At 45.5% G+C, this 18819-nt stretch overlaps 1 protein-coding gene across 5 annotated transcripts in view; it reads right to left on the reverse strand.

Moving 5' to 3' along the window:
• The window catches only part of zbtb16a (zinc finger and BTB domain containing 16a), a 122818-nt gene that overhangs the window by 26898 nt on the left and 77101 nt on the right, over positions 1–18819 (reverse strand). For all 5 annotated transcript variants that reach the window (XM_029448910.1, XM_029448911.1, XM_029448907.1 and 2 more), the window contains exon 4: positions 15466–15552. In XM_029448910.1, the coding sequence (XP_029304770.1) occupies positions 15466–15552 (87 nt within the window). The remainder of the gene's footprint in view (positions 1–15465; positions 15553–18819) is intronic.

Genomic DNA, 18819 nt, shown 5'->3' on the forward strand with positions numbered 1-18819 from the left:
AGCTGTGACCTTGGAGCCAAACTGCGAGCGGCCGACATGACTTTGTGGGTTGGAAGAAAAGCCTTTATTTATAGATCAGCTGTGTGTCGATCAAACTCCATCGAGGGGGGGAAGGCAGCCGAGGAGGAGGAGGGAAAGTGCGTAAGTGAGTGTGTGTGAGGGTTGCTTTTTGAAGAACTAATACAGTGGTGTGCCTCAATCTCACTTAATTCCATTTAAAAGAAATTGATTTGGAGGTTGGGGGGGGGGGGGGGGGGGATGTGAGGGGAGAGTGCAGGGTCTCTCTCTGCCTCTCTCTCTCTCTTTTCATGCATCTGCATCCTTTGGTGGAGCTCCATGCAGCAGTGTGCTGTTGCGCGATGATATACAGTAATAAGTGGGAAAAGGGGGGGGTGGCTTTAATGATCCCTGCAGGGGGAAGAGGCTCACTGCAGCAACAAGTAGCAGGACAAATAGAACATCAATATTAAAACAGAATATGAATAAGGATAACAGCCGACCGGGGTTATGCAGCAGGATTATATGCAGCTGCTGGTCTCCCCAGTGGAACGTGCAGGAACACTGGGGGGGGGGGGGACATCTCTTTAATAAGAAGAAGAATCTTGGTTGCTTATCTTTTGTTACTCGAGTACCTAAATAATATTCCTTTACTGCTGTAATGTCCCACATCCACATGATGAACTCATGCAGAACAGGGTTACTGTACGACTGCTGAGCTCTCTGTATAATTCAGACGACAGCGAGGAGAACAAACAGGAAGTGCACACATTAATACACGCTCATCCACCGCTCACACAAAGCCAACATTTCATTTCTGTGTGACAAAGAAGGAGAGGAAACAGGGAAATCGCACCACCCATCTAAATCGTGGCTTTGATTCAATTCCTATCTTCATCTTTTTCACCAGGGAACTCCACTTATCACAATATCACTGGGCAGCTTGTAGATTTAGTCATTTCGCTGCGTGCACGCTCAGGCAGATGAGAGCAGAGGAGGTTCATGTTTTCCACATTTGAACAGCAAAATCAAAGGCAGCTGAGAAACTCAGCGAGGCTCAAAAGCTTCTTAGACAAAAAGAGAAAACAAGTGTATTCAGAGCCAGGACCGTTAACAACCACCTGTATGTGCCCACCTGTGGGTTCTAAAATAGCTCACACAAAGAGCTGCTACTCTGGAGGAATTAAAACTAATCCCAAAATAATCTCTGAAAAATGTAGACTTTGGAAAAGATCCACTCAAAGACGACATATTTTACTCTCACTGAGAATCATGCGTCTCCACCAGGCGCGTGGACGACTACAACTTCATACTGCAATCCAACATGCTGCCAAATCCGTTGGGCTGAGCAGAATATTCTTCCTCGCTATGATCAAACTGGGATTCACTGAAGGCAGAAATGAAATCATTACTAAAAGACCATCATCTTAAGCCTCCATCTCTGGGGAGAAGTGAGAAGCCTGCTGCCCCAGATTGCCTACAAATGCAGATAAGAAACGATCCTGCGCCAGAAATTGGTCCTGCAGGACTATTACATCGGAGAGATTAGTGGATGATAATCATATAATGGCGATGATAGCACCGATCGCAACAAAACGACCCCATAAAGTCACCTCTGAATAAAGAACAGGCGATACAGATGAGTGGGAATAAAGCAGTAAAGTGCTTGTGCTGGGCAGCATGTGTGAGACAGCTGTGTGCGGGGCTCAGTGCTGCCTCTGGCCAGCAGGGGGCGCTCCTCTTTCTCCACACACACTTCACTGGTTCCCACTGGAAGGCTAGAGCAACAGGGAAGGGAAGAAGTCCTCATATGACCTTCCAGTTCACAGGAGTTTGCCTCCAGAGAAAAAGCCTCTTATATGGTGAGACTTAACAACCTCAGTGTCCGCCGCGGAGACGGTTAATGGCTGAGGTAGAAAGTAGTTCAGAGGGTCAGGTGTTTGTTTCGGAGCGGCGAGGTCACCGAGGGTAAACGCCGTTTCACTGACATGCTGTTCTACGACCAGCAGATTTACACTAGAGATGCATCACAGCCGTGTTCACAAGAGAAGGGCTCTCGCATCAGCCTGGAGGACGTTTACATTCTGCTGATGGCGGGAGATCTTTCCACACATTGAAATGAAAGAATCATCTCGTTACAGTTTTTTTGAAACAGCATCTTCATAATATAGAATAAGTGTCGTACGTCACAGGATTGTGGATCTGGCTGCACAATACTTTTACCTCTTGAAGCAGAAAGATCCTGTGATGAGCCTGTTGCTTGTTCCTTCACAATCATTAACAATCGTTAAGGATCTTAATGAAAGACATTGTGAGATTTGTGCTTAATAGAAAAACAATGTAACTTGTTGTTGACATCGTCCCACTGCGTCTCCCCCGTCTCCCCGTGATGCCACTTTGTGTCTGCGGCGTCATCTCTATCTTTAGCTCTCCCGCTCTGTCTCCAGGACACACGTCTACGTGGACAGAGCCTAGGATAGTATAAAGTGTAGTGTGGGAGGAAGAGATGCTATAAATCTACACTTTTCTTTTAGTGGAGGGAGAGGAGAGGAGGGGGGGGGTTCTCCCACCTTGACCCCATGGCTTCCTCAGTACATCTGGCCTGCAAACAAGCTGGCTGACACCAAGTCGACAGCAACACACACCAGACACAAACACACGCTCACACACTTGGGTGGGCAGGACAGAAACAGAGCCAGCTTCTCTAACTTCACACATGTGACCGAGCGGCCGCGACGGGGGCCGATCCGTCCGCGGAGACGACGCGCCCTCGTAAAGTTTCACTCGAAATGAGCACGACGTCTGGAAATGATGATCCCGCGTTGTTGACAGAAACGATGATGTGGACGTAACATTCCTCCGTCGCTAATTACATAATGTACGTCTAACGTTTAACACACAGTCTTAAATTAAACAACTCACACTGTAATGATTCTTCCAGTAAGAGTGAAGCAGAATGTCACATGGACGCCAAGAACATTTGGTTAGCAGTTGAAGATACTCCAGAGGAAGAGACGTGATCGCACGTTGTCCACAAAGAACTGTGATGTGTCCTCAAGATAAACTCCAGAAGCATCTAATGGAGACACACATGCCATCAGCGGCTGCTGGACAATGGACACCTCAGGAGGACAATAGGTGTGGATAGAGACACACTGGATGAGCGGTCCCCTCTCTCCACATTAAAAGCTTATCAAAGCAGATTTAGTGTCTGGCTCCTCTCAGCCGCTAGGAACTAATCTAATGCTTTTAAAGGCCTTTAAACAAGTCGACCTGCCGTATGTTATATTTTGATTAATGGTTGCAGCTCAGATGAAAGGTTGGCTTTATACGTTTTCTACACACATGCCCGTCTTCATATTCCTTCATGTCAGAGCTGCTGGTCAACGTTATTCCTCCTGGAGGTCCATTCAAACAGAGTTCTCAAAGTTCAAACAGAACGCAGTTCTTTGCATTACTTGAAAGGAGATATACGTATAAAAAGACCGTGCATGTACTCGTTGGGTGGGGAACAAAGCACCGGCCATGGTCTTCAGTGGTGGAATCCAAATGAGATCCAGCACCGCGTCAAAGAGCTGCATTTTGGGGATGTTTAAAAGATGGACTTTTTTTTTCCTTTCTTTTCCCTCCTTTTCTACCCTGTTTAAGATTCCTGGCCTTTCACCTGACCCCAGGCCTTAGCCGGGGGAGTTGGGGGAGCTTGCTCGTGGTGGTGGGGGTTGAAGTGTAATCCTGGTCCTGTGACCACAAAGGCTAGGCCCCTGAGGGCCAAGGACCAGCCACATTTTCTGAATTGCAATGTTATCCCTCAGCAAACCCTTCGGACTGACTACATATCAAAGGATTACATTTGCAGGGCTCTTCTCTGCCCTGGTGTTTAAGGATGGCCACAAAGCCCAAAGTCTTCCCTCCATCACTAATGGTTTTAGTTTGTTTTTCCACAGTGTAGGGCGATAGGATTAAAAAATAAACTTTCTGGAGTCTAGTTAGAGAACTTGTCAACAGCGCCAAAAAGAGCAGAATAAGCTTTGTTTGCATTGTATCAACGCCTCAGTCCCAGCAGTTTACATCAATCTATTAACAAGAGTAATTGCCACATAGCATCATTACAACCGACACATATTTTAAACCATTGAGATGCTGATATCTGGCTGCTAGTGTACCACTAATTGCTTGCTTAAGTAATCCATTAAGAAGTGTTTCTACAACAGCTTGCATGCTCCATTATCGTTAGTTTTATTCTGAGGAAACCTTAACAAACCCTTTTTAGCAGCGCCGCGGCCCTGAGCGCCTCTTTGCATTTAAACCTAAAGAATTTGCTTTTTTTTCTTCTTCTTCTTCTTAAAGCCGCAGCTTCAGAAGATAGAGAGAACTGAAGCGAAAGTGAGAAACGGTTTAATTGACGCCTCCCCCATTTTCCCAGGATGAAGACCAGCGGGAGGAGGGCCGGGGGAGACGAGGAGGGGGTGATGTGACACCGCTCTCCTGGTGTTGAGACTGTACAAAAGGAAGCAGATTTGCAGAGGAGGTGACCCCTAACCTCTAAAGCTGCAGAAAGGGTCTTTGGTGGCCCCGGCACCACCCAATCAATCACCTCTCAGAGCCCGCTCAGCCGGACTGTAAGGGGACACCGCACTCGGACCAGGGGACCCTCCCCCAAACATTCCTTGGTAGGAAACTTTAGGGTATGGCGGGGTGGGGGTAAAGAAATAAAAGCTGAAGTGGTCAAGATACTTTGTGTCAAATTCACTTTGTTTTAATTCAACGTCAGTTGTCAAACAGCTTCTGATGAAAGAACGTGAATCAAGAACATCAAAATATAAATCGCCATTTTCTTTTTTTGACGATTTGCTATAAAAAGTTAGAGGATTCTTCCTGCACCCGTCCACGAGCTCCAAGAAGATCAGGGCCGGAGATCTTCTGTAACCGTGCTGACGAACAGAAGACCTCCAGAGGTAATGCATGTCATGCAGTTGTTTCATTTCTTTCTCTGGTTGCACCTGACTTCTGATTTATTTGAAAGAAACGACACCGTTGCTGTTAAAGTCGATGAAGGTCGGCGTACAGTGAACAGCCGGCTGCTGACTTACGAGTGTGTTGCTGACGCCACTGAGACTTTTGGCACATTTGCTTGTGAATAAATACATAATTAAATGCTTGATTAATTTTCAAGGGAATATTTACATATTAGAGTCATGAGAACAGGAAGGGCAGCAAAGACAACAGGGGGGGGGGGGTGATCAGTGACTAGGGGAGGATCAGGGGAAGAGTTTCTATTGCTCTTAAATAAGCTTTATGTGTACACGATGCATTTCAACCTTTCATACACAGCTTCCTTTTCATTATACGACATCATTAATATTCAACAGTAATTAAAACTTGCATTCAATAATGCACGACATTCAACTCTCGTCTGAAATAATGATAGCAAAAGTGAAACAGTGTGTGCTCTGTGCTCATTTCACAACAAGAGCCCTGGTTTCAAAGCAGGTTTCTGGTCCTACAGCACGTCCGACTGTAAACAAAGACTCCTGGAACTTGTTGAATCAGCTCAGGACAGACCTTTATATTATTAACCACCTGTGAGCGGATAGAAACACGACCGCGTTGGCCATCAGTACATCGTACGGGACTATTTCTCTCTCTCTGCCGCTTAGATTCACTCTGATATTTAAATGGTCCTGTCAAGTGTCTGGCACTCTGCTTGCCAAAAGGAAGTTTAGCAGCTCCTTTTGTTTTATTACATCGGTGAGTTAGTTTGAAATGATATGTCGAACTAAAATGTGCACTTGTTATTGGGAAAGCATTGTTCCACGGCAGCAGCTCTCACACAACCTGAAACACATTAACTCATTGTCCAATCTGTTTATGGCAGCTGCAAGGAAAGGTCTTAATCAGCAGCAGAGCCTGTGCAGGTTGTTGTACCTGTGCAGCAACTCAACATGGGACTACACTGTACGATGAAATGCAAACTAATGTACGACACGCGGAGTCAACAGCAACCGAGATCAAAGCATTCCAGGTGTCAGCACTTTCTCCAAATAGAGCACGTCAAATGTGTAATCTGTTGCAAGAAACCCGACTAATCAAGCGAAATGCTGATTCACGCCGAACACACCTGAGCAAACATGCACAGGACTCGTAGTTACCACCAACGAAGAAGAAGAGGAAGTGTACTTTCATATACTTTTAACAAATGAGCACTCACAGGAAGCTCTTTATTCTGTATTCGTCTCCCCTCACAGAGCTTATCTAACATACACTCGTGTGTTTTTTGTGTGACCGGTTGCAAAGGCCTGACCAGGTGCCATCTATCAAAACAATCTGCTCTCAAGGGGAAACCTGCTATTAACTGATAAGAGTCTGCCCTCGGTGGGGTGTAATGGGTCCCACTTGAGTTTCTTTTCGGAGTATTGTCCTCGCAGGCCACCTTCAAGACAAACTCAACTCAATGACTGCTCTCTGTTTCACTCCTCGCCGTCTAAAAGCACAGCAGCTGCTTCAGGACGCCGTACGGGCGTCAAGAGCCGACCTGAGCCGGGCCAGTTGAGGCGAGAGACTTCACTCCTCCACAGACGAGACACGTCAGCGCTGTGAAGTTTGAACAGATCAGCAGTCTTCGGGGTTGTGCAGGAAGAGTATCTTGAGTTTTAAAGACATCCCACACCTGAGGTCTCTGGTTTGCATTAACGCTCTCTTCCCCCACATGTCACACGTTGCCCATTCACAAAGACGTGTGCAAAAGAGACGTTTGAATCTCTGCCGCGCAGTAAGGCGATGATACAACGTGACGATATGACGATAATGTCGCCGTTGCATGATTTACAAGTGCACTGTAATTAATTATTTTGGGAATATTTAGATGAGTAATGTGTGAACCAGTTGCTGCCTGGGAGGTAGAAACAACGGTTTAAAATGGAGCTAGATTTAAAAAACGAGGCAGCATGTTAAGAAGATTATATTTGTAGCCTGTGGGCTGAACATGCAAAGAAGCGGATCGTTCAGGGTCGACTTCACGACCCCTAAAGATCATTTCCAAACAACACAGAACAGGGAAGCGTTAGCAGTAAAGTGTGAATGAGATAAAAACTCCAGACCTTTCAGGTTTGAGTTTCTGACTTTGACATGCTGTGAATGCAGCAGAGTGAAGCCAACATGTGCAAAGAGAAAGATAGTCCACGAGGAAAAGGAAATCTGTCGAGCATTTATGTTTCTTTCCTGTTTATTCCTGAAATAAACCACTGGAACAAACTCAAATTATGATTGAGGCCCACCAGCCTGGAAATTCCCATTTCTCTAAATGTGCTGTAACATCTTTACGTAACATCATTAGTTGACACATATCATCTGCTGCGGAGGGTTGTAGTCATTGGACAACCTAGAAATCAAACATTACATGTTGCTTTCTTAAGTAGTTCATTTCCTTTATAGAGAGATGAAGTCAGCCCATCAAATGGAACAATAATTAATTAGGTCTAAATGTCCTTTTCATAATTGGGATAGTCCAGAACAGTGTTTTTCTGCCTCGAGACAGAGACGCAGTCGTGAACTCACGGCTGTGCTGCCGTCTCCCTCCCGTGAGCACAGGTCTATGGTTATGTTGGGAGTGACCAGCCCTGACTTCAGCAGAGGAAACCCTTTTCTCTTCCGCTGAGGCAGTTCTGCTCATCGAAGCCATCTACGGGAAGGCTGCCAAAATGACCCATCAAAGATTGACGAGGGTTAAGCTCCCATAATCAATATGACACTGCTAAGTGCCCTTTGATTGAGCTGCACGCAGTGTAAGAGGACATTCCTGTGTGCCCGGCTGCTCTTGCCACCAAGAAATGCAGCATTTGTCCAAAGCTAAATGGTCTTCTGAATGTCATTGTCACGGGTACATTAACTTTTATAAGAGTCTCAGAGACAGACTTGGAGTGAGGATGAACGGCCATTTTCATTAGCGCGGCTGCTCGTTGCCATTACGGGTGCCGTCAGACGGACGGGGGCAGAGATGGTTTGCATAAGGGTGCACGGGATTCCATTCCTTCTCTCGATGCACCACAAGGAGGGGTAAAGGCAGTGGCTAAATTTGCCGGTGCGAAACCTCGTGTCACTAGGCAACCGGATCCGATGGCTCCTTTGTTTGGGGTGAAAGGTCGGACGCACTCGTACTAATCTCCTTGCTTCACAATTAAGGAACACAGGAGAGCTGCTCGAACCTCTTCCCGCTCTCAAACAACAACAACAAAAAGAAAAGGACTGAAAGGCTCCTCTATTGTCCCGTCTCTTCAGTCCCCACTGCCCCCTCCTCTTCCTCCACGCTAATCGAAAGGTATTTGCACTGTAAATTAAAAGGGCCCTCGCGCGTTGCTGTTTTAACACGGACGCGCTCTCCTAAGATGTCCACAAACAGCTCCAATCTAATTACAGAGGGAGATTTACTTCAAATAACAGCGTGGACAAAAGAACCCTGGCTATTGTTGACGTGAGGCCAGTGTTCCACGTCTCTTTCTCTCCTTCACTCTCTTGGGCGAATCCTTTTATATTCAAAGACCTCGCCATGCCAAGGTTAAAATGTGATATCTGAAAGTAGGGAACCTCCTGACAAAAGCTGCCTTTTTTGTTATTCCCAGATGACTAAAGGCCGTCGTAGATTTCTACTGTTCTGTCTCTTTCCTTATCTAGATTTTCTTTTTCTAACAAGCGGATCGTGAACAAAGCCGCGGTGGCCGACTTGCAAATGTAACGGGGGGGGGGGGGGGGGAGAATAGCGGCATCCGAGGATTTGAGATTGTCCGACAATGGGACTCGCCGGGGTTGCATTGTGACGTGCGGTTGCGACACATCCTCAGGGTCGAAGTAGGGAGGAAGGGGATGGTGGTTATTGGCTGGCCAGATTTGCAGTGTGTCCTGCTGACTTCCATTTTATGGCCTGTGAATCGCAGAGCCCTCTGGGAGTCTATAATCCAACCCCCCCCTCCCCTCATCCCACCCTCCCACATCATTTTATTGGTCTCTCTGGATGTGTGGCTGCTGCCCCTGGTTTTACAATGATCCGTCCATGTGGGGATTCTCCCGCAGCCAGATTGTTGCACCACTACGGACATCCCAATTTTCTACTGGATCCCACCCACCTATTTCCCCCTTATAAGAATAATACCTCCCTCCCTGACATGCTGTTGTCCCATGGTTTCCTGTGGCGACGCATCAATACGACGGTGCCCACCATGACACTAAGCCTCGGCACTGAGGCTCCGCAGCGCAGAGGCCCAGTTGGGTATTTCTCAATGAATGAAGCTGGGTGCGAGGGAACGTAGCAGTGCCAACTCTCATTCACACATTTTATCTCATTTACACACATCCCCTATTCACATAGGCCGCTGTGCATAACACTTATGGCCGTGGCGGATGATTACTACAGGGTGTTGGTCACACTGAAGCTGTGCACAGTATCCATCAGCCAAACACAGGATCTTCCTCCGCCTGGAAAAACTCATTTAGATCTTATCTGGGGAAAAATTTGTTTGCTGAGGGAGAGAGAGGCAGAAGAAGTGACTGTAGTCCAGCTAGTGCCACTTGATTTAATTTAGCCACCGATAGTGTCTCTGACCACTTGTACGCTTCTTATTTTGGGAGGTGAGTGAGAGTGAGTGCTAAGGAGGGGGCGATGGAGGGCGGCAGAGAGAAAGAGCTATTTGTTTAGAGACAGAGGTAAAGGGAGCTGCGGGGCTTTACAAAGTAATCTTACAACCATTTCAGCAGTAAATAGATATTATACAGGGGAATAACCTGTGAGCCACAGACAACACTTTCTACTATCTCCGTCTTAAAGATTTGTTCTTATGATACAACAGATAGAAAATCGATTCATTTAATTATCCTGCTTTATTGCAGCTCATAAACATACTGCTCTATGAAAATCATTTCAAATGGCAGTGGGGTTGAGTGGAATCACATTCACACTTTGTTGAGTTGTATGTTCCTGTGTGTGTGTGTGTGTGTGTGTGTGTGTGTGTGTGTGTGTGTGTGTATCAGCAACACGTGTGTAGCACAGCCTGCCCGGGCTGGAAGAATATTTGCTTTGCTTATCACCGCCCTAATGCTCACTGACAACTTAATAACATCACAATTAACTAAATGCTAAACAGATGCCAGCGCTGGACTAATGTGATTGAGACAATCGCCACTTTTGACGTGACCCCTGTGTAGCGCTGCCATTGGCCTAATTTGCTTGAGTGACATGACTGGACTCTGTGTGTGTGTGTGCGCATGTGTTTGTATTTGAAGTAACTGATTGCAAGGCCACCGGCGAACAATTTACGAGGAAGAAAAGAAATAATGTGACTATAAAGAGCTTTTTTTCAGACCATTATAACCTTGTTGTACTTGCTTCCCCCCCCCCCCCCCCCCTCTCCTCTGTCTCTCTGTCTCTCCTCCTGTCCTCCCTCCCTTTCTGCCGCTCCGTCTTCAGCCAAACTATTTCTGGCTTGAGAAAAGAAAGTGTTTACTCTGCGGCAGAGGCCTGCTGGAATCACGCTGTGTTCCCACTGGCTAAACCCACTATTGCCACTCCATGGTTTGCATATTTTCCCTGTATTACAAGACTTTAAAAAAGGACGGAGGGAGATAAAGAAAGACAGAGAAAAGAGTGAGAAGCCTCCCCCTTCTATTATATGTGGATTTGGATGCGTGTGTGTGTGTGTGTGTGTGTGTGTGTGTGTGTGTGTATGGAGATGATTCATGTATAAACAGTTGGACAACAAATTCTTCTGTGGACTCATTTCTACACAGCTCACATGGGAGTTCCCGTAGTTTCTCCAGCTCATGTTGAACAACAGGCAGCTGCTCGTACTGGATGTGGCCTCAGTTTGATGAATGAATGTGCAGATTTCAGTGCAAATGACAAAGTATGCACGAGGATATATGGTTCAGATCGGCAGTTAGAGAGCCTGCAGAGTCTGTGAAATGCATCAATCAGCAGACGGGCGAAAAAACTAAACAAAAGAAAGTAATTTAACTTAAATTTATTGCTTCGTTTTTTTGTTTGCGAGCCACTTTCTCTGTGAACATATTCTGACCTTTTGCTTTTCTGCAACAAGCTACAGTTTAATCAAGTGGAATGTGAGCGTGGTGGGCTTTACCAATAAAATACAAGAGCCATCAATTATGGTGGCGACCAAAACAGTCTAATGGAAAGAAATAAATGAAGATAACTTTATCGATATAAAAGGCAGAATGAGAAAACTGCAGCTCAGATGTGTCTCGTACAGCCCGACGAGGAGAGGCTTTACTGGACATGACACGTTGGAAGTGGCCGCGTTGAAGTGAGCACAACAGCTTCCCAATACGACTTTACTGTGCGGGACAAAATCCACATTTAGACGGTGTTGGGAACCGTTTACAGCCGATATCACAACTAGCTCCTTTAATCCTACTGCTCCCGTCAACAGCTCATATTTATTGTCTTTCATTTAAAAAATAAATACATACCTCATTAGTAGATACAATCTTCTTTTTCTGGCCCATAAAATGAAAGTCAATATTCCAATGTTGACAGCTAAACAGCTAAATGCGATGCCCGTGTCAACATTGAAGAAATTGCTTTAGATAAAAGCCTGACCCGTGTGCCTGCATGTGGTCCCGGAGGATAAGGACGGCACACGTACGGCACGTTATTTAACATTTCAAACAAAGAACCTTTTTGGTATTCCAGGACATTTGGACTGCAGAGTGGCATCACGTGAAGTCACATCCTTGTCTGTGTTTAGGTGGCGAAGAGGAGCGTCTATCAAACCTCAAGAAAGGGTTTCTAACATTCGTCCCGTTTCAAATTGGATGAATGGCGTAAAAGTTCAGATAACCTTCCAGGTCACGAAGTGTAAGAGTTCTGAACCAGGGTTATTATTAATACATCAGATGCACAGATATAACCTGAGTTTTCTTTTCCTTTGACTGGCATTCATACTGGCCTAGTGTCATGTCAGTCTGCACATTAGACGCTCACCTGACATCCACATGATGAAATGGAAATCTTCCCTATAAGCATGTAGCTTTACAAGTTGTATTTTCCTGGAAGGCTGCGAGCAGTGCAAAGACTTTAAGACAGAGAACAAGTCTCAGTGTATACAAAGCAGAACAATCGGAGGAAACGAGACAGACGGGACCAAATGAGCTACGACAAGAGCTGAGGACAAGAGCGCCATGACGGTCCCAGGTTACACACATTAAGACACTCTGATGCGATGCCATTCAATTTGGGAAAATATGTGACAAAAATGAGGCGTCGTTAGATGTAATGCAACTCACAAGTGACTTTGGCTCCTGAACACAGGCATTCCTGGATTTATTTGTGTGTGTGTGTGTGTGTGTGTGTGTGTGTGTGTGCCAAAGAAGGGGATAGTTCACAGTGTGTTTGTGCATTTGCACGAGTTCAGTGGGTAAAAACAGCCACATGATGTTTTGCTGCTAGTTCCCTTGGCATCCCGACCAGTCCCCCCCAAACACACACACACACACACACACACACACACACACACACACACACACACACACACACACACACACACACACACACACACACACACGTCTGTTAGGAATGACGACAGCGACAGGAATGCTCAACGACCTCCACACTATGCCATGGTTTTGGATCACCACCCACTATACGTGCCACCTACTGTATGAAGGCTCTCGTGTGATATACCAAGGGCAGCCGTGGTAAAAGAAGACGACAAACTGAGAAAGAGACCGAGGTCGAGTCAGACTGCAGCTGATCAGGCCAACAGAGGAGATGACACAATAGCTCCCATTCAGAGCAACAAGAAACAGCTACAGTTTCGGAGGCCAAATATTGCCATCAGAGAACATTAGCCAACGGCTGAAGAGCTGCCAAGAGGCGGGCGGAGATCAAATCTGGCTTTGATGGCCAACAGTAACCCCATGCTCCCACCACACACCCCCTCTGATGTTTTGTGTCTTGAGTACTGTACACACAGACATTTCTGTATAAATAAATCCATGTTTGTTAAGCTCAAACTGATTTAACACCGTACGGTCCAGTGGAGCTGCTTTTGTATTGAATGCAGTCTCTGTATATTCTGCGGAGATATCCTTATTTTATTCTCTAGACATATGAAAGAAGTCCATGTCGTTGTTAGGTTCATCCTTGGGGACCATGAATATCCATGGCGTTTAATGATAATCTGCATGCATGACAAAATATGCCAAAAGTATCTATGATCACAGTTCTGACGGCCAAACATTTAAACGTACACTTCCTGGCCAGCCTGCAGAGTCCGTCAGGTGGGAAATTAACTAAATGGATAGAAAATAGACTTCTAGAGTAAACCCAGGACGGTGCTTTAGATGCTACACTTTAAATTGTGATGACGCGCTGCATCAAAGTACATTTGACAAGTTCCTATTAAGTCTCTACAAAGATGGAGCGAGAGGCGCACGGGGGGAGCGGTTTGTTTACATCTCTCACTTTCTTCTCATCAGTCACCGCCGTGCTGGATAACAGACCAGCTAACTGCTGTCAACCTTCAGCTCACTATTGATTCTGAGAGTCACGGTAGTGGCAGCAATCAGTGAGTCCAATATTGAAAATGAGAGGCATGCTTTCATAGGAGGGGGGGGGGGGGGGGCGATGTCATAATATAGGTGTACAGTAGATGCACGGAGAAAGTGAAAGTGAGAATCATATGGTGCAGTGAAAGTGCCTTGTCATATTCTACTAGAGCCAATTCTTCAGACTCTGATCCCTCAGAGGGGCTCAACACATGGATGATTACTATACTATTACTGCTGCGCCAGTTGTCTGGCAGGAAGACACGTCTGGCCCCGGCTGCTGCGCCCGTCTCAGCCGACCCCCCCTCAGCCCCCCACAACCCCTACCATTCGTTCCAGACTGGAATGCCTATATTTAGAGTGCTCCTTTCCGCTGTTATGGCTGTTGGATCATTAGCCTCGTTTAACCCTCCTCTACCTCCATGGAGCTGATTGGCTGAGGGCATGCCCCTCAGGAGTAACCCCCATATCCTGACTACACTGCCCTATCTTCCCCTCTCAAATGTTGTGGGGGGGGGGGCATGAGTGGATGCAAAGAATAGAAGAGCCACGCAATGGGAGCTGCTACAGGGAGCCTAAGGGTCACAGCTTCAGATGAAGGACAAAACACAAGATGATGATAATGATGATGTGTGGCTATTTTGGGGATCGGTATCTGGAATGAATGAACTTCTTTTCTCTCATCTCATTTTGTTTGACATGCTGGGGCAGCAATGTGGATCGCTTGGTGGGTGACCCCCCCTTTGACCTTTTCTCCAATGCCTCTATAAAAAGGAATAAAAACATATCAAAGTCTTCTGGGAAGATGGTAACATTCACGCTCCCCAGAAGATGCTTCCATTTTTGGGAGACGGGCTTTTCCTCCAGTGTCCTAAACTCTGCATGCACAATATCACAAACTAATGGCCAGAGGATGAATCCTATTGAACCTGTAACCTCTTTACACTTTTAACAGCGCTACGTTAGCATTGTGCTAATCTGGCAGTTAGTATATAGGAAACCAATCCAGAGTGCCGTCAATCAAACGTTGGATCACAACCGCTAAATTAACATTTGAAGAAATGACAAAAAGCCATTTTTATCAAACTATATCTATTTGAATGACATTATTTAATTGTTGTCCTTGTAGCTACTAATATCTCCTCTATATGTGGAGTGTGTTACATCATGGGGCAATATCACATTTCACCATCCGATCAGCTCCAGTATGGCAGCATGCAGCTCATGACAGGGTCTATTAAACTTCAATCTGGAGCCATTGTCCAACATGTTGTACGAGTCATAATCGGATCCACAGAGAAGCATAAATGCAACAAAGAGAAACAAAAGGGGGACTCACAAACACACTAACACAATCCTCCAGCACATACCCTCGCCCCGAGCACACCATCTTCGTAAACGAAGTGGTGGAAATTTGAGACAATCCTTTGCCGCAAATTAAAGAGTTCATCACCAGCAGTGAAACTGTTCTGGGCCATCACACATCTGCTTAAGGGGGATTAACTTCTTCCTATTTACATCTTGGCACCTAGATCGTCCTCATCTTCCAATCTTCATAGTTGAGCACTGATAAACAACATCGGCCTGCCAAGTTTTCCCAGTTTGTTGATTACTGTTGGGTCTGTCTTGATTTAGGGCGCGTGGGACTAATCCAAGATGATGCTCCAAGGGAGTGTGAATGGGACTTTGAATTTACTTTTGCCATCTGTGTGAATATGTGTATTTGTTTTAAATGCATTTCATTATTTCCGACACAATGGAAGAAAAATTCAACTAATGCAAACATGTAGATTTAGCAGAGTCGCTAATATCCTTTTGTTTATGTCTATGGTGTCAAGATGATATGTCTGGCTGTGCGTGTGCGTGTGTGTGTGTGTGTGTGCCTGTGTGTGTGTGTGTGTGTGTGTGTGTTCATACCGGTATGGATCTTCCGATGAGCCTCCAGGGATTCCTCCGTCTGGAACTGGGCACCACACTGGTCACAAACTATGGCCTTATCACCAGCTGCACAACGACAAGAGACAAGAGCGAGGACGCTTATTACATATTCACAAACATTTAGCACATTTGGAAAAGCTGTACGGAAAGAGAAAGGGAGTTTTAAAGTTAAGGTGGAGACAACATACATCTCATTGCATGTGCCACTTTGTATGAAGAAGCACAATGTCCCGTCACTTGTGCAGAACCAGGTGGAACTGACACGTGTGACTGACGACATGGAAATGCTTTTGTTTTGAGACACCTGAAGGTTTTCATTATTTAATCCTCTTTATCTTTTTCTAATCCACATTCTTCAATATTTGATTGATTAATGGGTTTATTGTAATATATAATTCATCCTACATTTAGCTCTATAATCTGTAATCTCTAAACATATATATATATGTGTGTGTGTGTATGTATGAATTATGTAAATAGTCACAGTTGGTGTCATCTCCTTCGTGCTTGATGTTGGCTAACTGCCAACAAACTCGAAGCATGTTATTTATGCCACTGAACACCCAGAACAAATGCAAATTCCTCTTCTTTAGGTAACACACTAACTATAGATAAGAACCTTCATACAACCCTACTTCAAACAATCTGAACTATTCCTTTAATATGCATGGCTGGTGCATTGCTCCTCTTGATTCAAAGACATTAAGTTACTGATTATTCTTGCACCACACTCCGCTTGTGTGCAGCCCTTGAGCTATGGTCTGTATTGCCAGGTTAACCTATACTTTACGAATGTGTACAACATTGTAGAACATTAAAATGAGAGACAGGAACCTGGCATGCACACACACAGGGATCTGTTGAAGGGCACATCAGATCAGGCCCAGGCAAACGACTTTTTTATGGCTTGGCAACAAGTACTGTACATGCCATACACATCACACATCAAACACACGTACGCACACACGCACAACATCCAGATGTTGTGCGTGTGTGCACAAAATAGGCGTGCATTTGTGTGGGTGTGTGCGGCAGTGAACTCTCCCGACCAGACCTTGGTTTGTTCTTGGCACGTTCTCCTGGGTTACGACACCTCCAGAGAGCGAGAGAGAACACAATGAAAACAGGAAGCCAATTCTTAGATGACAGAAAGAAAGACAGGGAGAGATGGCTTGTGTGGTTTTGCAACCACAGTGACATTAGGGAACAGGCTGTACTGTAATAAGCCCAACCAAAAGCAGAAATGACACGGACCGTACATGACAGTGTGCCTGCCAGAAGAGTGCTTATGCAACAAGTTATGCAAAAGACGGTAGGCTGTGCGAGTGAGCGTGACTCCGATCATAAGCCACTGCAATGCAACCTTTAAAACTAGCACATCTTAGATTTGTCTGCGGTATCACAAGATGTATTTCCGTTTAACAACTTGAAGCTCAATAGAGTGAGCTGGTGAGCAATGTCCTTTTTAATTGACTGCATATTCAGGAGGCAGCATTTGTAGTGTGAGCGTATGGCGCCCCAGTGTCAAATGCACAGATGAGCATATGGCCGAATCAGCTGGCAAAAGCAGCCACTTAACCTTTGGAGAACAAGACATGTAGTGGAGATGTAGACATAATCCCCCAACGCACCCACTGATGTCCCTAATTTGCATTAATCACATAGGCCCTCTGTTGCTTCTTTAGCTCCCTGATTCAACATTGTTGGATAAAGTGCAATTATTGCTTTCCCTTGCAGAGGCAGTTTTATAACTATTTAAGTGCAACTGACTCGTGTGCTCCCCATAGACTTATATCAGTGTCAATATAATATCAATAGCATTCTTAAGAAGCCCATCTGCGACACGCACGTGCATACTTTACACTACTGCTGAGCCTTTTCCGGTTTTTGTGATGTCTTAGATGTAAAAGGGGGGGGGGGGTTTCCTTCTTTGCATGTAAATCAGATAAATTAATTTCTGTAATCTATGAAAATCAATTTGTAATTTATTGAAACTCACAGGAAAAAACAAGTAGTGCGTCATAGTGAATATCAGTAAGTTTCACAACAAGCAAGTTTCAATTTCCTGTTTCCCTTCCTTCATTGGCCCCAGCGAGATGCCCCGGAGCAGGGTACTTAACCCCCAGCTGCCCCAGGTGGGCTCCTAAGTGGCCAACGGATCAAACTGTGATTGTACTGGGCAGCTTCCAGGTGTGAACGTGTGTTACTGTGTGAGTGTGTCGCTGAGTGTTCCTGGAAAAGCATAATGCTCAGCAAATGAAATCTGGTAAAAAAAACCCACCAATGGCTGCTTGGAGCACATTCACTACTATAGTTTGCAGTAAAATATAGGTGAATCGTAGTAATTCAGCGTAACACCGGCACTACAAGTAATGACCCTGCCTCACAGACAGTGGTGCAACACTATAACCAGTCTTCTGGGGGGCCAGGGCGCGTGTGCTATATGGGCCAGGGATAGGATTTTAGTGCAGGGCATGCCCCTGCTTGTGGCACAAGGACATAAATTGTCAGGAAATGCCTGCATGGTGCCTTGCTTCAAGGAGAATTGAGTTGTGCGAGGTCAGCGTGGGGCAAATGGGGGAGGAACCCAGGGTACACACAGCCAGGCAGCCACCCAGCCAGATGCCCGTCACTCTAGTTAGCCAGCTAAGTGCTAACAGGGGGCCCTCCGCCTGGTAACAGCCGCCATCAGCCATTTTCACTGCCAAATTAAAGCGATAAATCTTGAGGCCCCTTTGATCGCAAGAGGGTGAACTTGTTAGTTTGGAAAGACAGGGTAACTGGGACAGAGGACACACACACTTGACATCAGCTGTTACTCTTGTCACATGTGTTCTAAATAATAGTCGTCTGTGAACAAAAACCTACACTGTGCTCGGGGGCCCATCCAAACTGCACTTAAGGCACTTTATTTTAACAATGAAATAAACCCCATCTTTAATTTAATTGAGCAAGATTTACTCTTGCACAAAACTGCACGAATGCATGAAGATAGTTAATAAAAATGAACCATCACAAAATGTAATTAAAAAAAGGAATCTCCAAATGGTAGACTTTGCTGTCAGAGGGGGGGTCCTGAGTCACGTTGCCACAGATGCAGCACATATAACAACATATAACAGAATAAGTTTCACAACCCATGCTGAGTTAGTGTGTGCGTGTGTGTGTGTGTGTGTTGGGAATGGGGTGATGATCAGGTGCCACATGCAACTGAAGCCGCTTCCCTTTTCGCTTCCCTCTCTGAAATATTGCACAACTGTTGTTGCAGCGCAGTGCGCCTCAGTTATTTCATAAAGGGCTGTAAAAGGGAACAAGCCTGGAAAGGGCTCCCTG

This window comes from Cottoperca gobio, chromosome 14 (genome assembly GCF_900634415.1).
Source record: "Cottoperca gobio chromosome 14, fCotGob3.1, whole genome shotgun sequence".
Classification (NCBI taxonomy): domain Eukaryota; kingdom Metazoa; phylum Chordata; class Actinopteri; order Perciformes; family Bovichtidae; genus Cottoperca; species Cottoperca gobio.